Source organism: Tripterygium wilfordii, chromosome 4, assembly GCF_013401445.1.
Source record: "Tripterygium wilfordii isolate XIE 37 chromosome 4, ASM1340144v1, whole genome shotgun sequence".
NCBI lineage: Eukaryota > Viridiplantae > Streptophyta > Magnoliopsida > Celastrales > Celastraceae > Tripterygium > Tripterygium wilfordii.
In genome coordinates this window covers 2,350,662-2,376,893 of record NC_052235.1, presented here as the reverse complement: position 1 = coordinate 2,376,893, position 26,232 = coordinate 2,350,662, and the positions used below count along the sequence as shown (strand labels likewise).

Genomic DNA, 26,232 nt, shown 5'->3' with positions numbered 1-26,232 from the left:
CCGGTGGGTCAAGCATCATGGCTGGCTACTTCGCAGACGCGGCCCCAAGTTGAGGGCATTGGACTCTCAATTAAAGCACCAAATGTTATGACCCACTAACAATCAAGACCCAAGCGACACTCATCTAAAGCAAGGGATCTCTTCTATCCCTCCGTGGGCGGCCCACCTGTCCATGGGCCAGCTGTAACCAAGGTTCTAGTCAGGCCCAGGCCCCCCGTGGCCCTACCCTTCTGAAAACCTTGGCTACTAATGAGGGAGGGATACTACATTGACACGCCCACATCTTCCGATGTGGGACATGACAATCTGTGTCAGTAAAGATAGTTGCTAATAGTTATGATGACAGAATTATATACTCTTAGATTAGTTTGATTCCTTTCATGCCAGCTACATTAGGGTTTGCCCTTAGCTTATATATGTCTTATTATTATTATTATTATTTTTTGCCGTGCCTTCTTTTTGATAATTGTAGGGGTAAGAAAATGTTACAAGGCCCAAAACTAGCTCAGATGGCCCATGGCCAAAACGAGATTAGCTGAGACAGTCCATGGCGCAAGCTAAATTCTCAAGACTAGCTCAGACGGCCCATGGCCCAAGATAGGGACATAATGGTCTTTTCAATCAACTCTATCGTTAACGCTTCCCACACCGTAACTGCGAATTAAAGCTGAATGCTCCATTAGGGTTTCAGAAGAATCAGCCGAGGCAGCATCGACGTAAGAAGAACCCAAGTAACGTCATCTGTTCAACTTCACCCATCCCTAACGCGTTACACGAGAAAATGGGAAGAGAGATGGAGCCTCAGAAGCCGCAACAGCACCAGCAAGTCGCATACACAGTTGAGCAGCTTGTGGCCGTTAACCCCTACAATCCGGATATCCTTCCCGATCTTGAAAACTACGTCAATGAACAGGTACTTATGTTTGCGATTATCGCTATTAGGTTTTCATGTCGAAATTAGACTCAATTAGAGCTCAATTTATGTTCGATTCGCGCTTTATTTAGTATTAGCGTATCCTGCTATTTTGATTAAATTGATGCAATTAAAATTGAGTTCATGAGCTTCGTTGTTTGATATGTTGCGGAATGAGTACTAGGAGTTCCTTGGATTTTTGAATTTTATTGTGAATGTACATCAAAATTAGGAGCGATGTGAATTTGAAGGTGATGCTTGTAGATTGAAACAGAACATACCATTAGTTCATGTGGCTGTTTGCCTCTATTTTTGTTGTTTACGTTGGCTATTGTTGAGGTATATCATGTGTATCAGGTTGCTTCACAAACTTATAGACTGGATGCCAATCTTTGCCTTCTTCGTCTCTATCAGGTATCATTTTATCACTCTCCTATTTGAGCTTTTGGAAAAAAACAAAGTTGTATATGTGGTTTAATCTATCTCTCAAACTTCTTGGCGGGTTGTGGGTTCAGTTGTCTTTGATGACTGTGTTCTTACTTATTAATTATATTCTTAACGTTCAAATTTCTTATTGCAGTTTGAGCCAGCAAGAATGAGTGCCCAAATTGTTGCTCGTATTTTGGTTAAGGTCTGCCAGTCTTTTGTTCAACATATTTGGCTTTTTTTGGCATCTGATGCATTGCTGCCAATGTTTCTCTTTTGTTTCTGTCTAAGCAGGCACTCATGGCTATCCCAGCTCCAGATTTCAGCCTGTGTCTCTTCTTAATTCCAGAAAGAGTGGTATGATTCATTAGCTTCGTTGATTTCCTTTTTTTGAGCACTTTCTGAGTTTTTGCCCCATTCAGATAAATCATAGAATCGACTATTGAGTATCTAGAGAGAACACAGGGAATACTAGACAATTATTCTGCTCTAGAAAAAACTTTCAAATGGGCTTTGCATGCTCCTTAGGTATTTAATTATTGTGCAAATTCAATGCTTTCAATGATATCTTGTTCAAGAGGTTTTTGATATTTCATGAAACTTGATGAGCCAAAACTTTATTATTTTATACCTTTTCCAAACTCCGAATTCTTACAACTTTTCTTTTCCTTCTTAATTATCAGCAAATGGAGGAACAGATCAAAACGTTGATTGTTCTCTCGCACTATTTGGAGGTAGCTCTTTACTTACTTTGTTATTCGGCTCAATTTCATGCATTTGGAAGATTATGTTTTTCATATGTACTTCTCTTTTAGTCAGGAAGATTTCGTGAATTTTGGGATGAAGCAGCTAAGAGTCGCCATATTGTTGAATCTGTGCCAGGTATAATGCATTGCAATAATTGCCAGTTAGTGGTGGCTGACGTGTTTCATATTTATGCAAAAAGAGATTTCTTAAAGTATACCGTTGTTAGTGTTAGTGCTGCATCACATTGCTGATGTATTATTCTTCTCATCGTTGCCATACATTTCCGTATGTATTGTGATTATAAAGTGCTGCTTATATATGACTTGCTAGAATAATTCATTGCAGGTTTTGAGCAAGCAATCCAAGCATATGCTATTCATGTTCTTTCCTTGACTTATCAGAAGGTCTCAAGAAATGTACTTGCTGAGGTATGCTTGGCTTTTATATTGATGTGAATATTATGTTGATGTTTGCTCTGTCTCTATCTTTCTCTCCGTTTCAATGTGATGCTGCCATGGTCTTTCAGCAGGCACGAGGCTTGTGTGATTTAGGGTTGCTTCAATTGTGCTTCTCTGTCCATTTTTTTTTTTTGTTTTAGACATTGATTGATATTCATACCCCTTCCGCATCACAATGTTTTCATAATTTTTGCATTATAATTTGGTCTATCAGATATCAGTACTTGCTGATAATCCAGTCCACCATTTTTAGAATGTGAATTTCTCCATTGCTCTTAAGTTCACATTTTTACTCTCCTGATTGGTTCTCAAGTAGGATTTCCCATCGTGTCCATGTCATTCAGGGAGGTGAAATATTTTTTGTCTCATCCATAGATAAGAACATCTATGACACTTATAATTGGATGTGTTATCTCACAGGCTATCAACATCGAAGGACTATCCCTAGATAAATTCCTCGAGCAACAGGTGGCCAATTGTGGTTGGATTCTAGAGAAGAGTCACGGGAAGGGCCAACTTATTGTGATCCCTCCCAATGAATTCAACCATCCGGACCTGAAGAAGAACTCCGCAGATGTTCTTCCATTGGAGCATATCACCCGTATCTTCCCTATCCTTGGCTGATAGCTTTTGGTGTCTGCAAAGTTTTGAAGATTCTGTGCTCTGAGCTGCTTCGTTTTCGGAGTTTAAATTATTTTAGTTGCCTTGCCTTTGCTTGGATTATCGGGTCTGGAGAAATGCTACTTTGTTGGTTTTTGGTGTTTTACCTTCAGATTTAGAATTGTTGCCCATTTGCCTTTTTTAGTCTCTTTAATTTGGGCCTACTCGCTGCCCAAGCCCCAGTCCATGTCATTCTGGTATGAAAATTGTTTCCCATCTTTTGTTCGAAGTTTGACAAGACCTGGGTTCAATGAGTAGGTCTACGGCGTCTACCCCTGAACAAGCCCAGTCCCTCGGCGCTCCCTTTGAGTTGGGCCTTTCCCGCAAGCCCCGTTCACGTCGTCCCGTAATGGGCCTGTTACCCGATGAGTGGGGACTTTTTTGCTGGCCCAGTCCATGTCATCCAGGCATGGGGTCTGTGTTTCCCAAACTAGTCCAATCATATGGGCTTACTCTCTAATATGGGCGGATCAATTTTAATAAAAGGCTAAATGAGGCCCAACCAAAAATTGTCATTACGCGATGAGTTGGTCCTAACTCGCGAGCCCGGTTCATGTCTTCAAAGCATGGGCCTTAGTTGCCCAAGCTAGACTTGGGCCTTTCTCGAAAGCCCAGTCTATGTCTTCAAAGTATGGGCCTGCGTTGCCTCAGCTAGAGCTGGGCCTTTCTCGCAGGACCAGTCCATGTCTTCCAGGCATATGGGCCTAACTCAAGTTAGGCCCAATTCTATGGGCCGGATCAATTTTTAATTTGAGTCTAAACGAGGCCCAACCAAAAAATTTAGGGCATAACTTGCAATTCTGCCCCCTTAATCCTGTCCATGATGCCCATAATCCCAGAAGAAACAAGTTTCAGATTCTGAATTGGTCATGGAACTTTGTGGACCAAACTAGAGAACTGTTATACTCGTATCTTACTCCAAATCAGTTACAGGAACATATGAGCAATTTTTTCCCGGAAAATTTGTCCAAAGAGAAGGAAAATGATATAACATGCAAAGTGCTGAGAAAACAGTAAATTGCAAGAGGATTATTGATTATATTCATTATACAACCGCAACTGACAAAACACATCTTAATTTCCTTTGGCTCAAAATTTTGTTCTCTGCTACTTTTTCCCAAAATCCAATAGCCAATCAAGTACCTCTCCCCCACGGTTTTGTTTCTCTATACAAAACTCATGTAGGCGCATCTGAGAGAGGGAACGAAAAACCAGCACAATAACATCAAGGAGTGGGATACACACACCCCAGGTCAGTTAAGGACTCAAGGACATTAGTTAAAAGAGGCTCTGAAACCTTTTGACCAGCCTATGAGAGTATAATTTAGGGCTTACCTCTAAAGCTTCACCAACTTGTTAGTGTCACCACTGACCAGAAAGTAACAGACAGAATAAATCACCTGAAATTCTAAAACCGGAGCTCACAGAAACATATTTACAAGATTGAGACCTACATAGTCCATAAGCAAAGAGGAATAAGAAAAGGTTGAGCTCCAAATGAATTTTTACTGTCAGTTATTTACTATTTTTTACTAAGGGATCAGGTTTGGGTAACCATAGAATCAATGCTGCAAGTCATACACGAGGGCGAGGGCGAGGATGATGCTGCTTTGATTTACCTGACAAAAGAATGCCTAATGAAGTAATGATTGTTTTGGTTCTCCCTTCGTTCCCGCTGCTCTTTATATTCTCTCTACAGCAATACACTGCATCTTTATGGCAGTTTGAATCAAATGGAAGAAATACAAATTCAGAGGAAAACAGTACCAAACTTCAATGGCAGAGTGTCTCTCCATAATTCACCCACTGCACAAAGCCATCTGGATATTCCTCAACATTAGGTTTCTGTACATTACCAAGGGATAGCTCTATTCCTGTGTGCTCTCTTCCCTACATAGAACAAGAACAAACCATTTTAACACAGTGGTATTTGTACTTTCTTTTATCAATAGCTATCCAACCGCAGCAAAACCACCAATCACATATGGACCAACCAAGTGCAGCACAAATTTCAACTGAATGTTTAAACTACTTTATGAATGTCAAAAGATCAGCATTCACAAAATATGTCCCCCTATGCAAGTTCCAGACATATTAATCAAGGAAAGTACGATACTAGCATATAAGTTCAGAGTTTTCTACCACTATAATAACCAAGATTTACATAGAACAAAAATATCATGTTAATACATTACAATTGTCAGCCAACTAATCAAAATTAAAAGGGAGTAACAGGTACATAAATTAAATTACTAATGTAATAGAACCTAAGGGAAAAGTATATCCCAGCATATACGCTGAGAAATCATGACACAGATTATAAGAAAATTTAATAGATTTCTTAGGTTAATAGTATATTGTTCTTCAATTATGAGGACTTATATTTCAATGTACGGCAAGCAAATTTTTTCTTATATTGTTTTAATTGTTTCCTAATACAGAAGAAATAGGTTTTGTATGCCTATATAAAGGCATGGGCGTCTTGTCATTAACAGAACTCATAAACAAAAATTTACCATTGAGATATTTTGTCATACATATAGAGTGTGTTTGCTTGCAATTTCTAAAACAGTTTTATGTTTTTGAAAATTAAAATGGGTGTGAAAATTCATTTGGGTGGGTGTTTTAGAAGTTTTGGAGAGGGAGATGGAAAGAGATAGGGAAAGAGACGATGAAAAGAGAGGTCCAAATGAATTTCTCAACAAATTTTAAACTCAAAATCTATTTTCAAAATCTAAACTCAAAATCAATATTTGAAAACTAAACACAAGAGAGGTGTTTCCAAACACACTCATAGTGATTATAGAATTTACGTTCCTCGTAGATTCAAGCAGTCAGTCCAACTAGAATAATCTCTAGTTTTCCATGATTCCGTTCCGTGCAATTCAAAATTCGTATGGATTTCACCTCTATTAGGATCTTTCAAGTTGTTGCACCTGCTATATATTGCTATCAATGTTTTAATGTAATTTTGATCATACCAAGCAGCCCCAGAAAATAAAACCAAACATTAATTTGGATCTCACTTAAGCATCCTTTTCAACAAAGTTGCATAATTAGTTCATAAGACAGATGTTATTCAGAAGATTGTGCTATAGAGTACAGAATAGGGGACCTCATAATAAAATCCGGCAAGAAGTGGGGGAACTAACCTTCATGCTTGAACCATATTCACTAGTGGACGACATTGTCTCTTCCATGATTCCATTGACAACATTTTCTGATGACAGCCCTTCAACTGGAGAGTTTATAAGCGCTGATGACCTGCAAATATATCAAAAACAAAGAAAGCTGTGATTTTCTTATTGTATTGGCAGGACAGTCACCTATCACAGCTAAACCACTTGTACAAATATTTAGACAGTGAAAATGTATTCTTAGAATGATAGGTTCAAAATTTGTGTCAGTGCCTGTGATGAAGCTTCCAGTACAATAAAAGAATTAAGCTGACCAGAAGATTGTCTGATAGGCTACGTATGCTCTTAGATGCATGGCTCCAATTAAGCTAACTGCTAATGATCCAGAAATGACACATCACTTGAGCCCGAGGCACTCATGCAACTCTATACTACATAACATGCATTAATTTTGTTTCATTTGTTTCAACTGCAGAAAAAAGGTAACATTGCCAGAATGCTTTTCCTCTCCTTTTCATTGCAAGACACCAAAGAAGGTGCCAATGGTATGTGAGAAGTGAATGCTTATTGCTTAGCAGAATGGAAGAAGCAACTATTTATCATTAAGAGAGTACTCCAACTGTTCTCCCTGCTATAAGGAAGGTGGATGTGGAAGGTTTCATGTCAACATGGCCATATTGAAACTCGCTGAGAAAAATGGTTGTTATCCCTCATCTATTGTAATGGCTACAATCCTGCTATCATTATAAGTAGAAACAAGTCTAGCAAATTAATTCAGTAGCCACTATTGAGTTAACAATTTTCCTTCGGAGGCCTGGGCTGCAAGGAATGACCAAGGTGAGGTTGGGCTGAGAACAAGGCTTGAGTAAGTTGAAACTGAGTTCAACTTAATGGAAATTTGGGCTTTGGTTCAACTCCATTCCAGCCAAGGTGGAACTAAAATCTCCTAGAGAAGAAACAAATGCAACAATAATAAGCTGCATAATATGACACTGATGAACTGCTATAATGGGTTGCATACATTAGTTCGAAACCATGCTAGCAGGAACAATATGCACAGTATGATTGGTGGTGCAAAGTATTTTCTATGCTCATGTGAATTTCATTGTCTCTCACTGGACAGATATACTATGTAGAACTCAAAAAATTTACCTTCCATATGGCTCTTCCTCACATGAATTCCCAGAGGAAGATAGCCAGTCTAGATCAACAAAGTTTGAGCAATTAAACATGTCGCCGTGTTCAGAGTAGTGAATATGGTCACTTTCAAGCCATTGATCTCTTTGTCCATCTCCAAATAGCTGTCTCCGGGGCATAGAGGGAGTATACCTACGTACAGAAATTCAACAGTTAGCAAGCCAACATTGCAATTGCTGGCTACATGAGATGTCAGTATCACGCATGCAATTTTGTGCTAGCAAAGCAATTTTATCCAAACAATTCTACAAAACAAGTCAACTATATGCCTAATGGCCCCAATATTACCAAAAGGTGAGATTTCATTCTCTCCTTGACTTGACCGCAGCCAAAACTAGAAGAAACAAATCATATCCAAGCCAATAGCATCCATACCGATTTCGCCTTGGGCTATACATTTTGACAACCAGGTTTATAGAACTAAGAACACGAAATGACTAAACGCACAAGCAAGAAATGGGCAATAAGAGAGGTTCAAATCTCAGCTTTTTTACTACAACTGCACATGACGAGATGGAGGAATTTTGTCGTTCTTCCTTCAATGACGTACCAACAAAAGAGATATGGGAAACCATCAGAGGAAGGACAGATATACTGCCTGAACAAGGACCCCAAATATCCCACATAAACTAGTGAAGAAATCAAACCTTGAAAATGCCACATCACTTTCTGAAGTTGATATTTCAGGTGATGACTCTGAAAGCATGTGGTTTTCCCCTTGCAATCGATTCTGCAAAACGGAACTGGAGAACTTTTCCTGATTGAAGTTTGTGGCAGAAATAGGTGAGATGCTTTCATGAAGGATGTTTCCATCTGAAAAGCATCTTTTAAAAAGTGATCTGAAAATACAAAACTCAATGATCAATGAGCTGGAACAAAAAACTTTATAAAGCACAGAAAAAAGAAAAAGAAAACAACATTTTCTTTTGAATGCAATATAGATTATCTAGTCAGAAAGAATCTATCATTTGGAAAGTGATTGATGCATGAACCCAGGCACCATATACCACATATCCAGCAAAGGTGCCAGCCACAGACAATGTAACTTCCCCAAGGATTTAACATAGGAACACTCAAAGGAGAAGATAAATATCAGCAGAGCTTCAGATCATACACATTCATGTGAGTTTCACAATACGAGTCTTGTTTGTAAAGAATGACATTATAAGATTAAACTTTTTGCAGAAATATTTTGTTCACAGGGTGGTTAGTTTTTCCTCATTATTAACGCTTCTTGTTTGAAACACCATTAACACACCAACATATAAATATGCTGAAAAGTATATCTCCACATGATTGTTTCTTTTCTGGAATGGGCGTGTAGGCGATGCCACAGCTTTCATAATTGTTTAATTCACAGTTTCACAACACACCTTCCTATATGCAAATGATGGTAGATCAAACCATCAAATAAAACTTACATAATTAATCCTTCAAATTTCTAGCAATAAAACGTGAGGGTGAAAGAGCGATGGAGAAACAAAAGTAGGTGCACCATAAATTATCAACTTTTATGTTTGGTTAGCCAGTCAAGTACCTTTGATCTTGGTCTGCAGTCATCTGTTGACTTTTCCCTATACTCCAATGCTGGTCTGAATCCAGCTCCCAAAGTGCAGGTTTACCCTCTTGGGGCTGGAAATGCCCCAGGAATCTGGTCACCATTTCAGGGAAATGGCAGAAAAATCATTTTCGACACCATTCAAAAAAATGAATTCCAAAAGTAATCCAATGCTATTGCAAGAAAAGTAAGAATACTTTAATTTCATTTTAGACAACAAAGATGTCATTATTGAGCATGTAGGACTCCTAGGGAGAGGGATTGCCATGAAAGAGACAAACTCACAGCTACGTCCAACCACAAAAAGGGTGGGGAACGGATGCTGGATCCCACTCCCAAATTGTACAATGTAAATGTGAGCACCATTGTATATCACCAGACATAATAGCAATACTAGACGACAGCCAAACCAAAAAAGACTTACACATTAATTGCGTCTTGCTTCTCGGCATCCATATACGCATTGCTGTAATATCGTTGAAGGGTTCTGAAGAACTCCTGGGACTGGGTTGCTGCTCGCCACTGGCCTCTTCTCTCAGAGAATATCTATGTAGCATCAGAAGTACAAAAGATTACAAATGGAGAAGAAGATAACAAATAAGGTGGACGCCTGAGCTAAACCAAGCTTAGATAATGTCAGTTGATGAAATAAGAATTCAGGTGCACATCTCTTATCTGCAATGATTAGCAAATACGCTGCTATCATCTGCATAGTGGCTAAGACAATGAAACTCTGATAACAAGGCTACATAAAAAGCACAAGAAGAATAGGAAGATATGCTACATGCAATTCAAAATATGCTTCAGATCACTATATCTGGATTTTCAAATAAATTATTTTTATGAAATCATCATCACAAGACTAATTACCTTATTATGAGCAGCTGAGCCACCGTACTGGTGTGCAAGTGTGTCACCCATTCTCTCATAAAAGCCCATCAAATCATCAGCCAATGGAGCATCAAGGTCTATCTTCAGAGTATCTATAACTCCTAAAGCATGAAGCTGGTGTCCAAGAGCAGCCAACCCATATGCATACTGGGCTACATTTGTGCGATCCAAACAGTCTATGCAATTGGTTCTGAGCACACCCCTTTGGAACATTGGTTGCTGGATAGGATGATTCCCATTAGCAACATTATAACCTCCAGTAAGTTTCCTCTCTATGTCACAAGACTCTTCGTTATTATTGTTGTCATGATTATTGTTGTCACTGTCAACATTCCTGTATCATTTATTCAAGTGCCAACGACCTCATCACTAAAAAGACAAAAATTCTGTACAAGGCCTGAATTAATCTATGTTGGGCATCAAATGATATCTACCACAGTTTCAGTACAAGTGACCATACTGATGCAGTTTTGAAATCTTGGAATTTCAGAAGGAAAAAAGATTAGCATATTAAAAAAGCACAAGGCTCCCACAGTGGCCGGGCTTGGGGACTGACAGGATGTACGCAGACCTTACTCCCACATAATATGTGGAGAGATTGTTTCCAAGAATTGGAACTTATGACCTCTAAGTTGCACTCGTGCAACTCTACCACTGGGCCACATGTTCACCTGTATAAAGATTAGCCTATACTGAAGAAAAATGCAGAGAATGGATAAGAGTCAAAGTAATTGTTTGAACATAAATTTCAAAAAATTCATTGCAAACAGAGCTTTTCAATAAAGTAGTGCAAAAAAATATATTATGTAGCCTCTAGACCTTTCAAATTATTTTGACACACCAGTCAAGGTCCATTGCCAGTTAAAGCAATAAACAAGAGAAAATTCTTGAATTTCTAGATTCAAGAGTTCCTATGCTAAGAGCCAACTGTAACCCTTCAAGATTCAAGACACCTAACATCTTCCCAAGGCAAGCGGTCCAACATAGAAAAGCTGACGCATTTTCCCATTATGAATATGAAAAAAAGAGATACATAACATTAACAAAGCTAACACGATACAAGCGAAAGGTTCTAAAATGTCATGACTGAACTTACTCAACAGAATCCCAGTCGAAGCACCCCTCAGGTTTCAATGCTGGTGTCACTTGACAATAAAAGAAACCTGTCAGTGTCAATGCATAAGAAGCCACTTTGCCAAGGAGGAGTAGAACATTTATTGCTTTGCTGCAGAGTGCCCAAAAATAGAAATTGTGAGAAGCAAATTCTCTTCCACGAAGAAAACCTAGTTTTAAAGATGCTAATAGATAATCGGGTGGCTGGAACCAGTTTTATAGGACATACTTTCGAGCATGCTTGTGGAGATCCCAGTGAAGGAACCTCAAATGGTTTTGCTCTGACAAATCTTTATTGATAAAATCAATTACATTTGCAAACTCTGCACGAAGAATTGACTCTCGAGGCTTCTTTTCTTGAGTCTGCTTGTCAAAAAAGCAATTCCATGAAAATAAGTTCAGAAAAATAGAAAATAAAATTGATATAAACTAGAGATAAAACACCTTTCTTCTTTGGTTGTAACAGAACATTTGAAGATAATTCATTCAGTCCACAAAAAAGAATTTGGAAAAAAAAGAGCAGAAATTACAAGAATATTTCAATGAAAGTTACCAAACAAAAAATATATTACTTATTGCTTACCTTAATTAAATTCAAGATAATTATAGGGTTCCCGTATCTCTTGACAAGATTTTCAAAATGAAGTCGGGTGGCTTCATAATTGTGGTCCTTCTTTGATACTGCAGCAAGAAAGGTGTCAAGTGGCAGTGTTAAATCAAGCACTATCAAGAATCACATTTAATAATAAGACAAGTGAAACGCATACGAATTATATCTGGTTTTATATTTAAACGTGATGTTTCCTGCGACCAAAAAAGTGGGATTGAGCCACGGTTCTGGACAACAGAACTTATTCGCACTGGGAAACCTTCAGGAACGACCTCAAAAACAATCTGCTCCGTCTCAACATCATTAGCCACTCTGCCTTTTTCATTTACACCTCGTTTCAAGTACCTAAAAACAAAAAAAGCTATATGTGAGAGGTATAAAAAGTCAAACCCATATACAAGTGAATAATACTGCCTAAATTTGATAAATGAAGTGTTTATTTTGAGGTTAGGGTTGGTTAAATGTCAATCCTGGAACATTTATACCTTTTACCCAAACACAATTGACATAAATTGATTACCACTTAACTGTTACTCCTGAAAATGTAATTACATTATTTTTAACTCTACGTCTTGTGCGACCATATAACAACATGTAAACCAGCATCCAATTATGTCCAGGTCAACTATGTCACACCCAAATGCCGAAGTGATCATAAACCTAGATAAGCCTAATAACTGCACCATCCAAAGAGAGATTTAAACTATTTAGGCATTTCAGAGTTCAAAATCTACTTGAGACTCCACTCCACATAAACACTGAAAAATAATGGGGTGTGTTGTCTTCAAATTACGCAATCATAGGAATTAGCTACAGAGATTGACAGAAAACCACAAACCAACATCATATCATATATACTCATGCATCTGCATTCCCATCCTAAGCAATGGTTCAAAGCCAAATGAGTAACTTTGTATTCCTACCTGGTGCCAGCATAATGACGGGAGCGTCTAGCAATGAGGGTAATTTTGAACTCCCGTCCAGATACAGAAAGGGTCGCCTGGATTTACATAGAGTGTAGGCCATCAAGGAAATATAAAATTATGAACCTTGCAAAATTGAAAGTGCAAAAACAAGGAGCATGCAATGTTGCCCATTTAATAATAATTGATTGACACATATTTTGGGCATAACTGCACACCCGAAGCAATATATCTATGAAATACACTTGCACAAAACCCTACTATGAAGCCAGAATCCATGTCTTGAAATACAGAAATAACCATACAGTATGGCACAGTACAAATTACAAAATAACAGCACGCCCCATCAGCAGACAATAAGAGCCTAAATTTGATAATAAAACAAGATGAGAATAGCATAATAGATTGAAACATCTGAGAGAACAAATATTTAACAAAAAATGGATGTTACAACTAGAAATAAAAAAAAAAATAAAAAAAAAAATATATATATATATATATATAAAAGAAATAACATATAACTAAATTAAGAAAATTCCAATACAGCATAATGCAAACATGACACTAAAATCTTTTATGGAAAGTAGTTCGGTCATCTATGGACTGGCCAATTAGCTAACACTTTTACCCTCTCACCTGTTTAAAGAAGCCATACACTAGTGCAACTGTCCATAGAGTATTCTGGAGGTGATTTCTGATTCCTCGGGTTAAGAACTCATTCCAAACAAACATTGTTTCATAGAGGACATGCCCTGTCTCATTGTCACACAAGTTTTTTTGGAGACTGCGCATAATATGATACGAGTAGCTGAAAAAGAAGTCTTTTGTGAGATCCACTGTGCAAAGAAGCTTCTTGTACCTGGAGGAATGAAACAAAGACTATCATATCAACAAGACTGCACTCACAAGATTAAGACCAAAAATGATGAGGCGGACAAAGGAAAACAGAAGAAAGAGCAAAGGAAGATATCTAAATGGTATGGTGCATGCAAAAATGGGGGAGAAAAAAAACCTTTGCAAATTGCAATGTAGCATAACCCAAAATCAGTGCCAACAAACGGGTTTCACAATTCACCCATACAAACTTCCATTAACTATATGCAAGATTTACAATTAGGAACATGGGAAGAGAATTCCAATAATGCAGGATTTATCTTATTAATCTAACAGTGCAGCAATATATTGTGACCTCATACAAATAAATCATTTTAGAAGTTGTTGTAGGGAATTGCATAAGAGTTATCTAACCAAAGGGCAAGATGCCCATTGTCAAACAAATTTTCCAAAAAAGAATATCAGAAAGGAAACATGGAAAGAAATAACTGCATCAAAATAAACTACACAAACTAAATGCAACAGAAAATATGAGTAATATATATTGTTTCCTTTACAAGCAACACTGACAAATACGTTTATAAGCAGAATGGACAAGAGACCTGTTCTCGTTCTTAGAATTAGTAAGACTGGCACAAACATTAGAATTCGGAAGTGGAATCATCTCACTCTTGGAGACTGCATAAACATTATGACCACAGATTGCACCCATCTGCCTTCTTTTTGTAATAAGCAGCATGTAATATGGCCCCAGAAATTTAATAAATCCTAAAAAAAAATAGAAATCACTATAAGTAATGCCATGACATTAGTAGTCCTCTAAGGTTACATAAAACTTAGATCGACATACCAACAATTCCATAACAAGTAGTGACAAATTTCAGTCCACCAGTGGCTTTGTTTCCTTCATGTATCCGCCTCAACAGGTCAGAACATTCCCGTTCTGAATATGTGGTAGAATCCTCACGAAGATTAAGCTCAAATGGATCCAGCCTGTCAATCTTTAGCACTCTCCAATACGTTCTACTCTTGTCTCTCCCTATCATGTAAAATTTCTGTAGCACATCATATACAACCAACTGCATAAGATGGTGTAAACACCATGTATTTCCTATGAGGCACAATTAACCTCACAAAAAAATTTATGTGAATTGCCAACAAGCAAAAAAATATTTCCTATAGTTTAAACACCACAACCACATGTAACAAGCTTAAAGAAGAGACGTAGCATCTGCACAATAAAAGCTAATTTCAGCAGTACATACTTGAAAATGCAATTTAAGTGTTAAATAGTCTTGAGCATCTAGCTTTTAAGTGTTAAATAGTTTTGAGCATATCGCTTCCTCACTGAACACGCAGCATCAAAGTTAATAGTTCAAGCCTGTACAGCAATCAGTCGACAGTCATCAATTTTAACTGAATTTAATGAAGGCAATACCAAATTCACATACGAAACTGGAGTTCAATTAAATTCAAATTAATCCCCATCACTGACAAAACACACGACCTAATGTCATACTCTAAACCCCAATAATTCAACAACTCGAGTTATAAGCAGATTTGAGCAACTGCAGTCCAAATAAACAATAGTAATTAAAACTCCCCTACAATAATTAAGATGAACTTAAAGAGATCTTGATAGGATCAAAGCAAATAAAGTACCGATCGAGTTTCGTAGAGCCTGAACTTCTGCATACAAGCCTGCTCGGGATGGGGCGGCTCATCAGAGATATTATCGTTCCCAAGAGTGTTGGACGAGCACTCATTACCATTGTCTGCAGTTGACGCCATAACTCTCTAACACTTTCAACAATCCAAGAGAGTTCCGAGATCTCCCCCTCCCCGAGCCTCAGGCTCAGGGATAATATCAGAAGCGCATGCACCGCACTCCTTCAAATTCTTGATTTCCGAGTAGAGATTTCCGATTCAACCAACAACAATTACACCACAATCACCATCTCCCATGCATACAATGGAGCTCGGTTGCTTCAGATACAACATCCTCTTTCACAACCCTCCACTGGCCTTCCAATTTTAATCCAGCTCCTTCTCTCCTTCCATTCACAGCCAAAAATACACCAACAACCACAAATCTTCGTTCTACGTCCGCTTGAAGACTCTGCGATCGAAAATATGTTGAATTACAGAGGGAGAGGGGGAGGTATTGACAATGGAAGCTTTATATGGAAGCTAAAAGATACGAGGAGGAGAAGATCGAGCACAAGAGAAAATAAAGGGATTCCGGGAGTTTCACGGAAACAAGACTTTCGAAATCAGACGGAGAGAGAGATACTATTATTGTTGTTGTTCTTGTTTAAAGATATGGAAGAGAAAGGTGAAGCAGCCCTCCCAGATCCAAAGAAGAGCCAAACGAAAACCACAACTTTCCACACAAAAAAAAAATCCCTTTTTTATTTATTCCCTTTTTCTTACATATAATTAGTAGTAAGTATGTCATAAATGTAATTAAATTATTTCAAATATGTCATGTAATCATCACATTATTATAATCTCTCTGGTTTTACCTTGATTTGGTAATGTATTTGGCCGAACCTAAAATTGTTATTAACCTTACTATTATAGAATGTCAAAATTACGCCTTTTTTTTTTCATTATTTAGTTCTATTATGGAAATGGAAATTGGTTGATATGTCATTTTCTAAATAATTAGATGTAACACATTATTATTGCCTTGCATTTATCTTTGTTTCCATTAATAGCTTTTCAATTTTATACATAAATCATGTGATTAGTTTCATTACATAAAAACCATGTTTATTAGTCACTTGGCATTGTCTGATTAACGGCAATTACTTCTTTTTTTTTTGAAAGATCATATGTCACACACACGTTAAACTATGCTTATTGTCTGATTAACGACAATTATTTTTTTTTTTTTGAAAGATCATAGGTCACACACGCTAAACCATGCTCATTGTTTGATTAACGACAATTACTTTTTTTTTTTGTTTTTTTGAAAGATCATAGGTCACACACACGTTAAACCATGCTCGAAGAGCATGAAGGCCATCACAGCTGATAAAAACTACCTAAACCCCAACCTTCTGATGAGAATTAAACCCTGTATCTCAAGATCATGAACAGACAACCTAACTAATTAAGCTATCTCCCATTCTCAAGTAACGGTAATTACTAATTAGGCTGCTAGCCAAAACTTCAGCGACTCGGGCAGGTGACTCATCACTCGCGAGGTGATATAGCCTCTACCTAAATTAGTAAATTTGGTTGTCTGGTATTAATTAATATATGAGTTAATCAGTAATCACATCATGATTTGAAATAAAATTATATTCGTATATGCTCTGTTGATGTGCTAGACCCAAAAAAAAGAAGTTGTTGTTGATGTGCAGTCATGAGATCGACCGTTCAGATGTTGTTCAAACGGTTCATTTGTAATTTTGTACGCATGATCATCTGCGAACTGACTTGGTCAATAAACTGTGGGTCACTCGATACGAGTTCTGGGCTATTCTCTTGAGTTTTGGGGATTTAGGCCCAGCTCAGTAACAATGATGATTATGAGCTATGGGCTACTCTCTTGGGCTTGAAGCCCAGTTTGGAGTACGAACAGGCCTGATGTAAAGTACGAACTGATCAATGATCATCTTCTTATTGCTGATTCAACTGAATTCGTAATTGATTGGGAACAGTATTGTCCTTGAGGATCATCAACTACATCAGCAATGGTGAGATTTTCTCTGTCAAAGAAGAGATCTTGTAGGTTGTATGACCCAACATGTGAATTGTGATGAAGGTTCATTCCACAGTCCCACTTTGCTCAATCGCTCTCGATCACTGATCTGTCTGTTGTAGAACACTACAAACCCTAACGCCAAAATCCTGAGCGAAATTCGATTCTCATCAGTTATTTCGTATTTTACGTAATGACGTCGGCGAAGCGATATTACAAGGAGAAAATTGCACGTCAAAAGTAAGTAACGAATAATTTCTTCCATTGGTTTTTTTTTTTCTCTATATTTCCTTCATTAATTAAGAAATACTGGACTGTGGAGGTCTCGATGCGGTTTTGAATTTTTTATGAGTGTAAATTTTGCAGAGAAGAGAAAGCGGAAGAGCCAGAGCAACCAAAATATAGGGACCGTGCGAAGGAGCGAAGAGAGGATCAAAATCCGGATTATGAACCCACAGAGTTGGGCTCCTTTCATGCGGTCGCTCCTCCCGGGACTGTTGATCTCCTTTCAGCTGACGCTCAAAAGATTTCAATAGAGAAGAGCAAATACCTCGGAGGTATTATATTCTTTTTCCTCTTTAATTCATTAATTATTTTCCATTACTGGCTGGTCTATGCTTTATTGATTTATGTTGTGTTGTATTTCTAACCTTTAAGTAGGGGTTGAGTTTGAACTTTGAACTTTTTGATCATGTAATGTATGTCTGAAACTTAGATAGAATCAAATCTTACTTGCCCAATTGACAGATCTTTTGCATATGATGTTTGTTGAATGTCTGGAACTCTGGATAAATGATGATCAGGTGACGTGGAGCACACTCACTTGGTGAAGGGGCTGGATTACGCTTTACTTAACAAAGTAAGAAGTGAGATTGTCAAGAAGCCAGATGCTGGAGATGATGCCGAGGGGAAGTCCAGGTATCGGATTTACTTTAACTGTGTTACTCCTTATTGCTTGTTTTCTGCGTGTTTCTCTGAATTGGAACATGAGTTTTACTTGTGCGTTGAACATCTGTGGATAAAAACATTGAGTTTTGTAATACTTAAAGCGACTAAAATAGAATATAGGCTCTAGCTATTCTTCCTTAAACTTTGCCTCAAGAGGAGGCATGGCATGCAAGTGCAAGGCTTGTGAAACAAGGAAAACTAGCATGTGGACGTTGAGAGGAAATAAGTCCCATATGTCCAAAGTTTTGTTAGAGTAAAAATCTTTAATTAGGGTCTACTAGAAAATAATGTTTCTGGTATTGAGCATTGCTTGGTCTTGCTTTCGAAGTACTGTACTGTTGAATACATTCATTTATCTGTTAAATTACTGCTTGAGTTGACATGTACTTCTTAATCTCTACCAGATCATCAAAAGAAGACCAGCAATTATCGTTTCGTACTGCTACTGCAAAGGTGAATCCCTCTATTGAAGATAGATATGAAGTTGCATTTTTATGTTAGCTTGTAATCTGGGGCAGCTTCTATCTTTCTTAAGATGTAAGTGTTGACATCATTTTCCTCTTGTCAGTCTGTCTATGAGGCGATTATCAAGCCTCAATCGTTTATCAAGACAAATGAGATGTTCCTTCCTGGCAGAATGTCATTTATTTTCAACATGGTAAGAAACTTCATTGTGTTCTGTGCTTGTTGGTTTGTTATAGTGTTTTTGGCTGTTCTTCATGTTGATACCTTTTGTTGCTTTGGTTTCAAAAGCCTCAGAGTCCACTCTTGAATACAAATCATTCCAGTTGTTTTGGTTGCCATGTATAAGTATGTGTGGCAGCCCATTTGGGAGAGATTTATATTAGGAATTTCTTACTTGAATGTATTTTGCATGTCAGTCTACAGTTTAACGAACTAGCCAGCACTTAAGGAAATTAGGACAAATGTTAGGACTTATCTTATCAACATCATCATAGCCTTTTTCGCAACTATGTTGGGCTCGGCTAAGGCTAGGTCAGAGCTAAGTTTTAAAGATGTAATGGTGTTACATCTGCTTGCTGAATTGGTAAATGCATCGTCTGGTGACACTGTTTCTATGAAAAGTTTTGGTACCCAAGGAAAGAAAAAGAAAGCACAAGAATGATTGAATAATGCTTTGACCATTCAAAGGGAGAAAATTGCAAAAAGTCATTGATTTGTTAATTTGTGGAGGCTCTTGAGAATAATGGGTAATTGTGCTATGAAATGGTAAAGCTCTACAAGTGACTAGACAGAGGCATTGACGTACTTGTATATGGTCATATGTATTAATCTGCATATGATCATTTCTTGTTTCTTGTTTGTGAGCCTAATATCCTGACTTTAGTTTTTGTCTTGCAATTTTAGGAGGGTGGATACTATCACGATATTCCAACAACTTTACTCAGGAGTAAAGCTGACTGTCCAGTGCCAGAGGTTTATATTTTCTGGATCCCTTGAATGACTTTTGCGTATTAGAAGAAATGGATAGCATTATTGATTTTTGGTCTCCCTTGTCCTTTAGGAAATGGTCACTGTCAGTGTCGATGGTTCTGTGCTAGATCGGATTGCAAAAATTATGTCATATCTTCGCCTTGGATCATCGGGGAAGGTTCTCAAGAAGAAAAAGAAGGAGAAAGAATCAAAAGGTAATCCCTTAATCTGGCAGTTTATCATTTGTTATAAACACCATGCAGAATATTTTTCAGGTTTCTCTATAATAGTAATCACGTAAACTCCGCGGACAAGCCTTGGGTAGGGTTGAGGTTACTCTTTTGTGACCTGGTGGTTTATACTTGATACCATAAGAACATCTTAGCCCCACACATCTACTGCATGAGTCGTGTGCAGTGAGATGCCCCTTCATGAAGTACATAATCTAGCTTGGTTATTATTCCTTTTTGAGTTGGGTCTTTGGGAGATATAATGCATGTGTAACACTGGTGCTAACATCTTGTTGGTGCTACACAGTGGCATTTTGATGGCATTATGCCCAGAATACTGCACGTGTACATGCATACCCTGCAAGGTCAAAACAATTTATAGCTCAAATTTTTACACAAACTGCTGGTTAAACAGTTTCTCAAAGATCAGTTGAGTATCTCAGTATTGGTCACTTGTGTGTTTATTACTTTTTGTTTACATGTTGGGTGACGGCATTACTTTTTATGTGGGACAATAGTTCATGCCATGGGTAATTAATAACATAACTCAACTTCATCATTTATTGTTGTCTTGCTTCTATGTACAGCGAAGATTTCTTCTGTTGGTAATGAGATTAATGAAGAGGATAAGCCATCAAAGCCAAATGGCATCATGTCGAATAATAAGACTGAAAGGGAGATTTTGCCTCCACCACCACCACCACCACCACCACCTCCCAACAAAAATCACCCCGAGTTGAAAGAGAAACAGACCCCAGCTGTTGCGAGACATGAAGAGGATGACATATTTGTGGGGGAGGGTGTTGACTACGTCATCCCTGGGAAGGAAATGAGCCAAAGCCCTATTTCAGAGGACATGGAAGAGTCTCCTCGAAATAAGGAGAAGTTCTCTTATTTCACTGAACCTGCTTACGGTCCAACTCCGCCATCTGGTCCTCAGGAATGGCAAGATATGGTCAGTTGATTTTAATGTTAATTCATTTGCAATGTTGACTTTATTAGTTGGTGTGCAAAGGGGAGGGTACGAATGTCTTGTGATGCATATCAATCTTGAGTAGTACAGCTTGCAAGATGCTCTCGTATTTTCCGTTATTATTATTATTATCACTTAAAGCTTTGCCTCTCTTTTTGTGCTTACGGAGTCTTTTCTGTTCTGTATCAACTGTTTTGGTCTCAGAATGGATACAATGCATTGCAACCTCAAATGCTCACAGGTGACTACCAGGCAGAGTGGCAGGAGTACCAATATGCCGACCAATTGGCTTATCCTGACCAGTATCTCCAGCAAACAATGCAGGGTTATGTTGTGCAAGGAGATGTAAACCTTGCGCTGGATCCACAGGTCATGACTCAAGAAGAGAAGGATCGAGGACTAGGTTCTGTATTCAAGCGGGATGATCAGAGGCTTCAACAGTTGAGGGAAAAAGATGCTAGAGAAAAAGATCCCAATTTTATTTCAGATAGTTATTCCGAATGTTACCCTGGGTATCAAGAGTATAATCGTGAGGTTGTGGAGAGTGATGATGAAGATGACTTGTCGAAAATGGATATGGGTGGACGGGTAAGTGATCTTTCCTGAAGGAACGAAGTATCTATTTAACTCTTTGTTTCATTGCAAAAGAAAAGCAAGAAGATCCCTAGAATATGTCTCTTTCTCTGCTTTTTCACTCTTTTGGGGACTACAGAAGCTTTTGTCTAGCATATAAGGTTCTGCTTCTGTAGGAATTTTTTTTTTTCAAATTGTTTAGTTCAAAAAGGGTCATAATATTAGTTCAAAAGCCGTCCTCTAGGAAGTTGATTTGGAGCTAATAATATTTCTGAAATATTTGCCAACAGGCCAAAGGCCGCCTTCATAGGTGGGACTTTGAGACAGAAGAAGAATGGGCAAAGTACAATGAGCAGAAGGAAGCAATGCCTAAAGCCGCATTCCAGTTTGGTGTGAAGATGCAAGATGGTCGGAAGACACGAAAGCAAAACAGGGACCAGAAACTCAATAATGAGCTGCACAAGATTCAGAAGATACTTACAAAAAAGAAAATGGAGAAGGAATCAGCTGAGGGCGGCCATTACGATGATGATGTTCAACCTGGGAAGAAGCTTCGAATATGAATATTGGGAGTTAATGGACCCTCTATACTGTGATTATGTTGGCATATATGCGTTTGTAGTTTGTACCATTGTATCTTTTATTTATAAATGAAAACATTAAAACAAAACCTTCCCTCCCTTTCTTGTCCCTTTTTTGTGGCTCTTTTGGAGTAGTTTGTTAGTTTTTCGATCAGTACTCTTGTGTTTCTCCCTGTGCAATGCACTGTTCAATCTTCATTTATCTAATGGTATGGAATGAGGAGGCTTGGAGTTTAGGATCTTAATGTGATTCCAAGACATCCTATTAAGATTCTCACTGAAAATCCTGTACTCTAACGATCTTATTGAGATTTTAGCTTACAAAGCACACCACCATTCTACATGCTTTAGTTCTCCAAGTTGCTAGTTTCACAGATGGGTTGCACAGTATAATAAACGTCCGAGGATCAAATTAAACAGTTACGACTTACGAGATCAAGACTCGGGCCGAAGGCATTAATTAACTGTATGGGCCTTGGGCTTGGTACTTGGTCTTTGGGCCATTGGGCCGATGTGGAATGCTTATGGGCTATGAGTCTTGGGCTTTGGGTTTTTTTCCCGTTAAATTACGTGTATGAAACTCCTAAAATCGTAATTCCATGCGGAACCGAAGGTTATATACGATATTCGGCCGAAGGAAAATATTGTGATTCAATTTGATATAGTGCATGGAAGTCTACACCTGGAATCTACCGCAAGCTCTTTTTGTTATCCTGGTTGGACTCATCTGTTTATTCTTTCATTGACGATTCATTGAACAACAAGCTTTCCGTATCGAGCCTGAGTAAAAAGGAAGGTATTGTATTATCTTCGTTCCTTGTTTCTCTACAGGGTGAATTGTCTTTTTCTTTTTTTCGTTATTCGAGATGAGGTTTCCTTGAAGAAAAGAGAACGTGTAGAAACCCTAATTGGAAGCAATTTCAAGGTTTTTGTGGGTTCTGTTTTGTGAATAGATACAATTTCTAATTTTATTCATTCGATTTCTGTCCTATATAATCTCGAATTGATTCTCTGGAATATCGAACTAGTTTCGATCGGAGGTGAGATGATATGGGTAGCTCCACCATTGCTACATCTAATATGCATGCAATGGCTTCTAATTTAGATTAAATTTTAACTATAATATGAAATTATTCGAAACCCTTCACATATTTTCCGTTGTTGGTCTAATCTCATTTTCCCATGGATTCTTGATTGTTATTGTTTTTTCTTTTTTTTTGGTGTATTGTTTCTTTGAATTCTGGATGGTTATGAGTTTACCCAACTGTTCTATCTTTTCTGCTGAACTTTGCAACTATTGATAACGGTTTATGTTCCAGGTTGCAGTGCCAATAATATTGGTTGTGATCATATATTGTATATGGTGTAGTACATGGGAAGCTTTGATAGAAAAGCTTCATATTCTTCACTTTCTCAAGTAGAAAAGGAGAAGATCAAGTACCCCTTTGAGGATGACTATGCTAATCCTATATGGGCTGCACCAGAAGGCAGTGGTTGTCCATTAGGCTCAAAACCCTCAAAACAAGATTATGGATACCAATTCCCATTTGAATCTGATGATTTTATCGATGAAGAGTATGATTCCAGTGACAATAAATGTAATTCTTTGCAAAATAATAGGCCTCCAGAGGTGAACTTGAAAAATGTTTTGGGTGGGATTGTTGCAATTTTGACTGGGCGGAACAAAGTTCCTGGTGTTTCTTCAAATCAGCAGTTAAGCAGTTCAAACACGTCTTTTCTTGGGTCGGGAAAGAATGGGGATACCTACTTGCACTCCTCGGTTTATATACCTAGTGCTCCACCCCTTTTGGAGCCTACCGGGATCAATTATCGTGCATACAAACAGGTACTGGAAGCAGAGCCTCCAGAGTGGCTTCCTGATAGTTCTTCTATGGTGTGCATGCAGTGCAGTGCTCCCTTTACAGCACTCACCCGAGGCAGACACCATTGTAGATTTTGCGGAGGATTTTTCTGTAGAACATGTACAAAGGGCAGGTGTCTTTTACCTGTTAAGTTCAGGGAGAGAAATCCACAGCGGGTTTGTGATGCCTGCTATGATAGGCTTGATCCTTTACAGGGTATCCTTGTCAATACCATTAGCAATGCTGCGCAAGTGGCAAAGCATGATGTGATGGATTGGACCTGTACAAGAGGATGGCTGAACCTACCTGTTGGTTTGTCCATGGAACATGAGATCTACAAGGCATCCAATACATTGAGAAGCTACTGCCAGGTGCGGATCCAATTTTCTTCTTGTTTATTGCAGTTTACCTGTCTTGATCTTTCATAGGGTAATTGTTCAAATAATAACTACTAGTAAGATATTTCAACTCTTGGTAATAGAATCCAGGCACAGGCATGATATTTGTTGCCAATTTATTTTCTTGTACTTGTTATTTAAGAATAGTTTGTCAAAGAGATGGAGCTTTTGCAGAGAAGTAGTATTTAATTTAATGCCGGATGAACCACGGGTCAATACAAAGATTCTTTCTGACTTTTATGATGTATTTGAAATTTGACAGGTTGGTAGATTGAATCCAGAAAGGTCCATACCCATGGCAGTTTTGATGGGTGCCAGAGGTCTGGCAATTTTAACTGTTGCTAAAGCTGGTGCACTAGTGTCTTATAAAGTTGGCACTGGTTTGGTCATCGCTCGAAGATCTGATGGATCATGGTCTGCACCGTCAGCCATATTCTCTGTTGGGTTAGGCTGGGGTGCTCAGGTGAACATAAGTTTTGGTCAATATTTATTTATAGGTTTTCTAGTTGGACTTACCATATTTTGATGAGTTTGAGTTACTTGTTTTGCTATATTTAGTTAATATGTTTAATCCATTATGGAAAAGAAAATGGGAAATGGGAAAATAATCTGTAGTTGCTCATGTGTTGGAAAGCTGGAGGAGAAGGATCTACTAGCATTGCTTTTTTAAAGAACTTAAATTTGGTAACTTTTTTTTCTTTAAATTGAATGAGGTCTGTTCCATTTTTTGATATGTGTATTTTACATCTTTTTTTTAGATTGGGGGAGAGTTCACGGACTTCATAATTGTGCTCCACAATTCAAAAGCTGTGAAGACATTTTGCAGTCGCATGCACTTTTCTCTTGGAGCTGGTTGCAGTGCTGCAGCAGGGCCCATTGGGAGGGTGCTGGAAGCTGATCTTCGTGCTGGCGATCGAGGTTCTGGCATATGCTATACTTATAGCTGTAGCAAAGGTATGGTGACCTATATTAGTTTTCCTGGTCTCTCAACTTTCTATTTTGTGGATTGCTAGAATTATAGAAAATGTTTAGTCTGTTCACCAGCTCTGTGTGGGCAGTGTTTTTCTTTGATAACTGCATTTGTAAGTGACACCATATTGTCTAACATTCGGATTTTATATGCTGTCTGAACTTCTTGTTTGCCTTGCCAGTATCAAAAGAAAAAAGTTATTATACACATAAAAATTTGGTTTTTGTTGTGTTTTCAATTTTTGCATGTGATTGAGAACGAATAGTGAGGATGGTACTGCAAGTAGTTTGCAGAAGATTTCTCTTGTTACTTTGAGCGGCAGTTTGAAAGTTCTTGAATGTACATTTTGTGACACCATATTTTAACTAAAAATTAACAGGGGCATTTGTGGGTGTGTCACTGGAGGGGAACATTGTTGCAACAAGGATGGACATGAATTTACAGTTCTATGGTGATCCTTATCTGAGCACAAATGATATTCTACTTGGAAAAGTTGATAGACCAAAGGCTGCTGAGCCCTTGTATGCTGCCCTCGACGATCTGTACAGCAATCTACGGAGTTAGTGTCAGCGCCTTTTTTTGTTGCATGTTTGCATTATCCTTCCACATGTGAAGCAAGCATCTCCATGACTACTGGGTCTCGGTTGAAAGATTGGTCAAATCCTGCAATGAATTATTCACACTCAACAAGCAAGTGCACATACTAGTTAATGATAGTCGTATTTCGGATAAAACAATAAGACATAGCATACATTGTACTCACTATCATACTTTTTTTCATTAGCATTAATTTGGACCCTTCATGTGTTGATTCAGCCCAGATTTATGTAAATACACTTTGGTTCAGCATCTGTATATAAACGATTGTGAGATAACTCTCAGTACTCAGATTGGTAGATGGGTAACTTTTATTGTTTGTGCATTATAACCTTGACAGGAGCTAGGATTGGTAGTCAATTTCTATTCGAATTAGTAGTACAAGTTTTTTACTTTCCTGAATTTGGTTCTTTATATTATCTAAAGAACCGCTGTCATAGCAATTGGAACAATAAAGATTGAAGGTTTCGGGATTTCTACTCAAGCC

At 38.0% G+C, this 26,232-nt stretch overlaps 4 protein-coding genes across 6 annotated transcripts; 3 read left to right on the top strand and 1 right to left on the bottom strand.

Moving 5' to 3' along the window:
- Nucleotides 1-651: 651 nt before the first annotated feature.
- Nucleotides 652-3,386, top strand: LOC119996031 (eukaryotic translation initiation factor 3 subunit K). Its single transcript, XM_038842532.1, has 8 exons — nt 652-913; nt 1,271-1,327; nt 1,494-1,544; nt 1,634-1,696; nt 2,023-2,073; nt 2,155-2,221; nt 2,432-2,514; nt 2,965-3,386. The coding sequence occupies exons 1-8, from the start codon at nt 782-784 to the stop codon at nt 3,166-3,168; spliced, it is 708 nt and encodes a 235-aa protein (XP_038698460.1). The 5' UTR covers nt 652-781; the 3' UTR covers nt 3,169-3,386.
- A 1,212-nt stretch (nt 3,387-4,598) lies between these two features.
- LOC119997200 (phosphoinositide phosphatase SAC3-like) lies at nt 4,599-15,857 on the bottom strand. Of its 3 annotated transcripts, XM_038844065.1 has the most exons (17): nt 15,130-15,857; nt 14,318-14,522; nt 14,070-14,235; nt 13,270-13,492; nt 12,634-12,710; nt 11,868-12,055; nt 11,684-11,781; nt 11,330-11,463; nt 11,084-11,212; nt 9,967-10,321; nt 9,521-9,642; nt 9,076-9,189; nt 8,186-8,377; nt 7,494-7,670; nt 6,357-6,468; nt 4,972-5,094; nt 4,599-4,897 (listed from the first exon to the last, which is right to left on the bottom strand). In XM_038844065.1, exons 1-16 carry the CDS (start codon nt 15,256-15,258, stop codon nt 4,978-4,980), a joined length of 2,538 nt encoding a protein of 845 aa, XP_038699993.1. In that variant the 5' UTR covers nt 15,259-15,857; the 3' UTR covers nt 4,599-4,897; nt 4,972-4,977. The 3 variants fall into 3 exon arrangements, with proteins under 3 accessions (XP_038699993.1, XP_038699992.1, XP_038699994.1); XM_038844064.1 differs by having other exon boundaries at nt 4,599-5,094; XM_038844066.1 differs by having other exon boundaries at nt 4,599-5,094; nt 14,318-14,506; nt 15,130-15,266.
- A 1,254-nt stretch (nt 15,858-17,111) lies between these two features.
- On the top strand, nt 17,112-22,030 carry LOC119997917 (suppressor of mec-8 and unc-52 protein homolog 2-like). The gene is made up of 10 exons (XM_038845146.1): nt 17,112-17,419; nt 17,546-17,736; nt 17,983-18,097; nt 18,532-18,580; nt 18,696-18,785; nt 19,496-19,564; nt 19,653-19,776; nt 20,379-20,746; nt 20,969-21,352; nt 21,628-22,030. Exons 1-10 carry the CDS (start codon nt 17,373-17,375, stop codon nt 21,898-21,900), a joined length of 1,710 nt encoding a protein of 569 aa, XP_038701074.1. The 5' UTR covers nt 17,112-17,372; the 3' UTR covers nt 21,901-22,030.
- A 530-nt stretch (nt 22,031-22,560) lies between these two features.
- LOC119997821 lies at nt 22,561-26,059 on the top strand. The gene is made up of 5 exons (XM_038845025.1): nt 22,561-22,714; nt 23,238-24,151; nt 24,441-24,641; nt 24,937-25,132; nt 25,528-26,059. Exons 2-5 carry the CDS (start codon nt 23,291-23,293, stop codon nt 25,710-25,712), a joined length of 1,443 nt encoding a protein of 480 aa, XP_038700953.1. The 5' UTR covers nt 22,561-22,714; nt 23,238-23,290; the 3' UTR covers nt 25,713-26,059.
- Nucleotides 26,060-26,232: the final 173 nt, after the last annotated feature.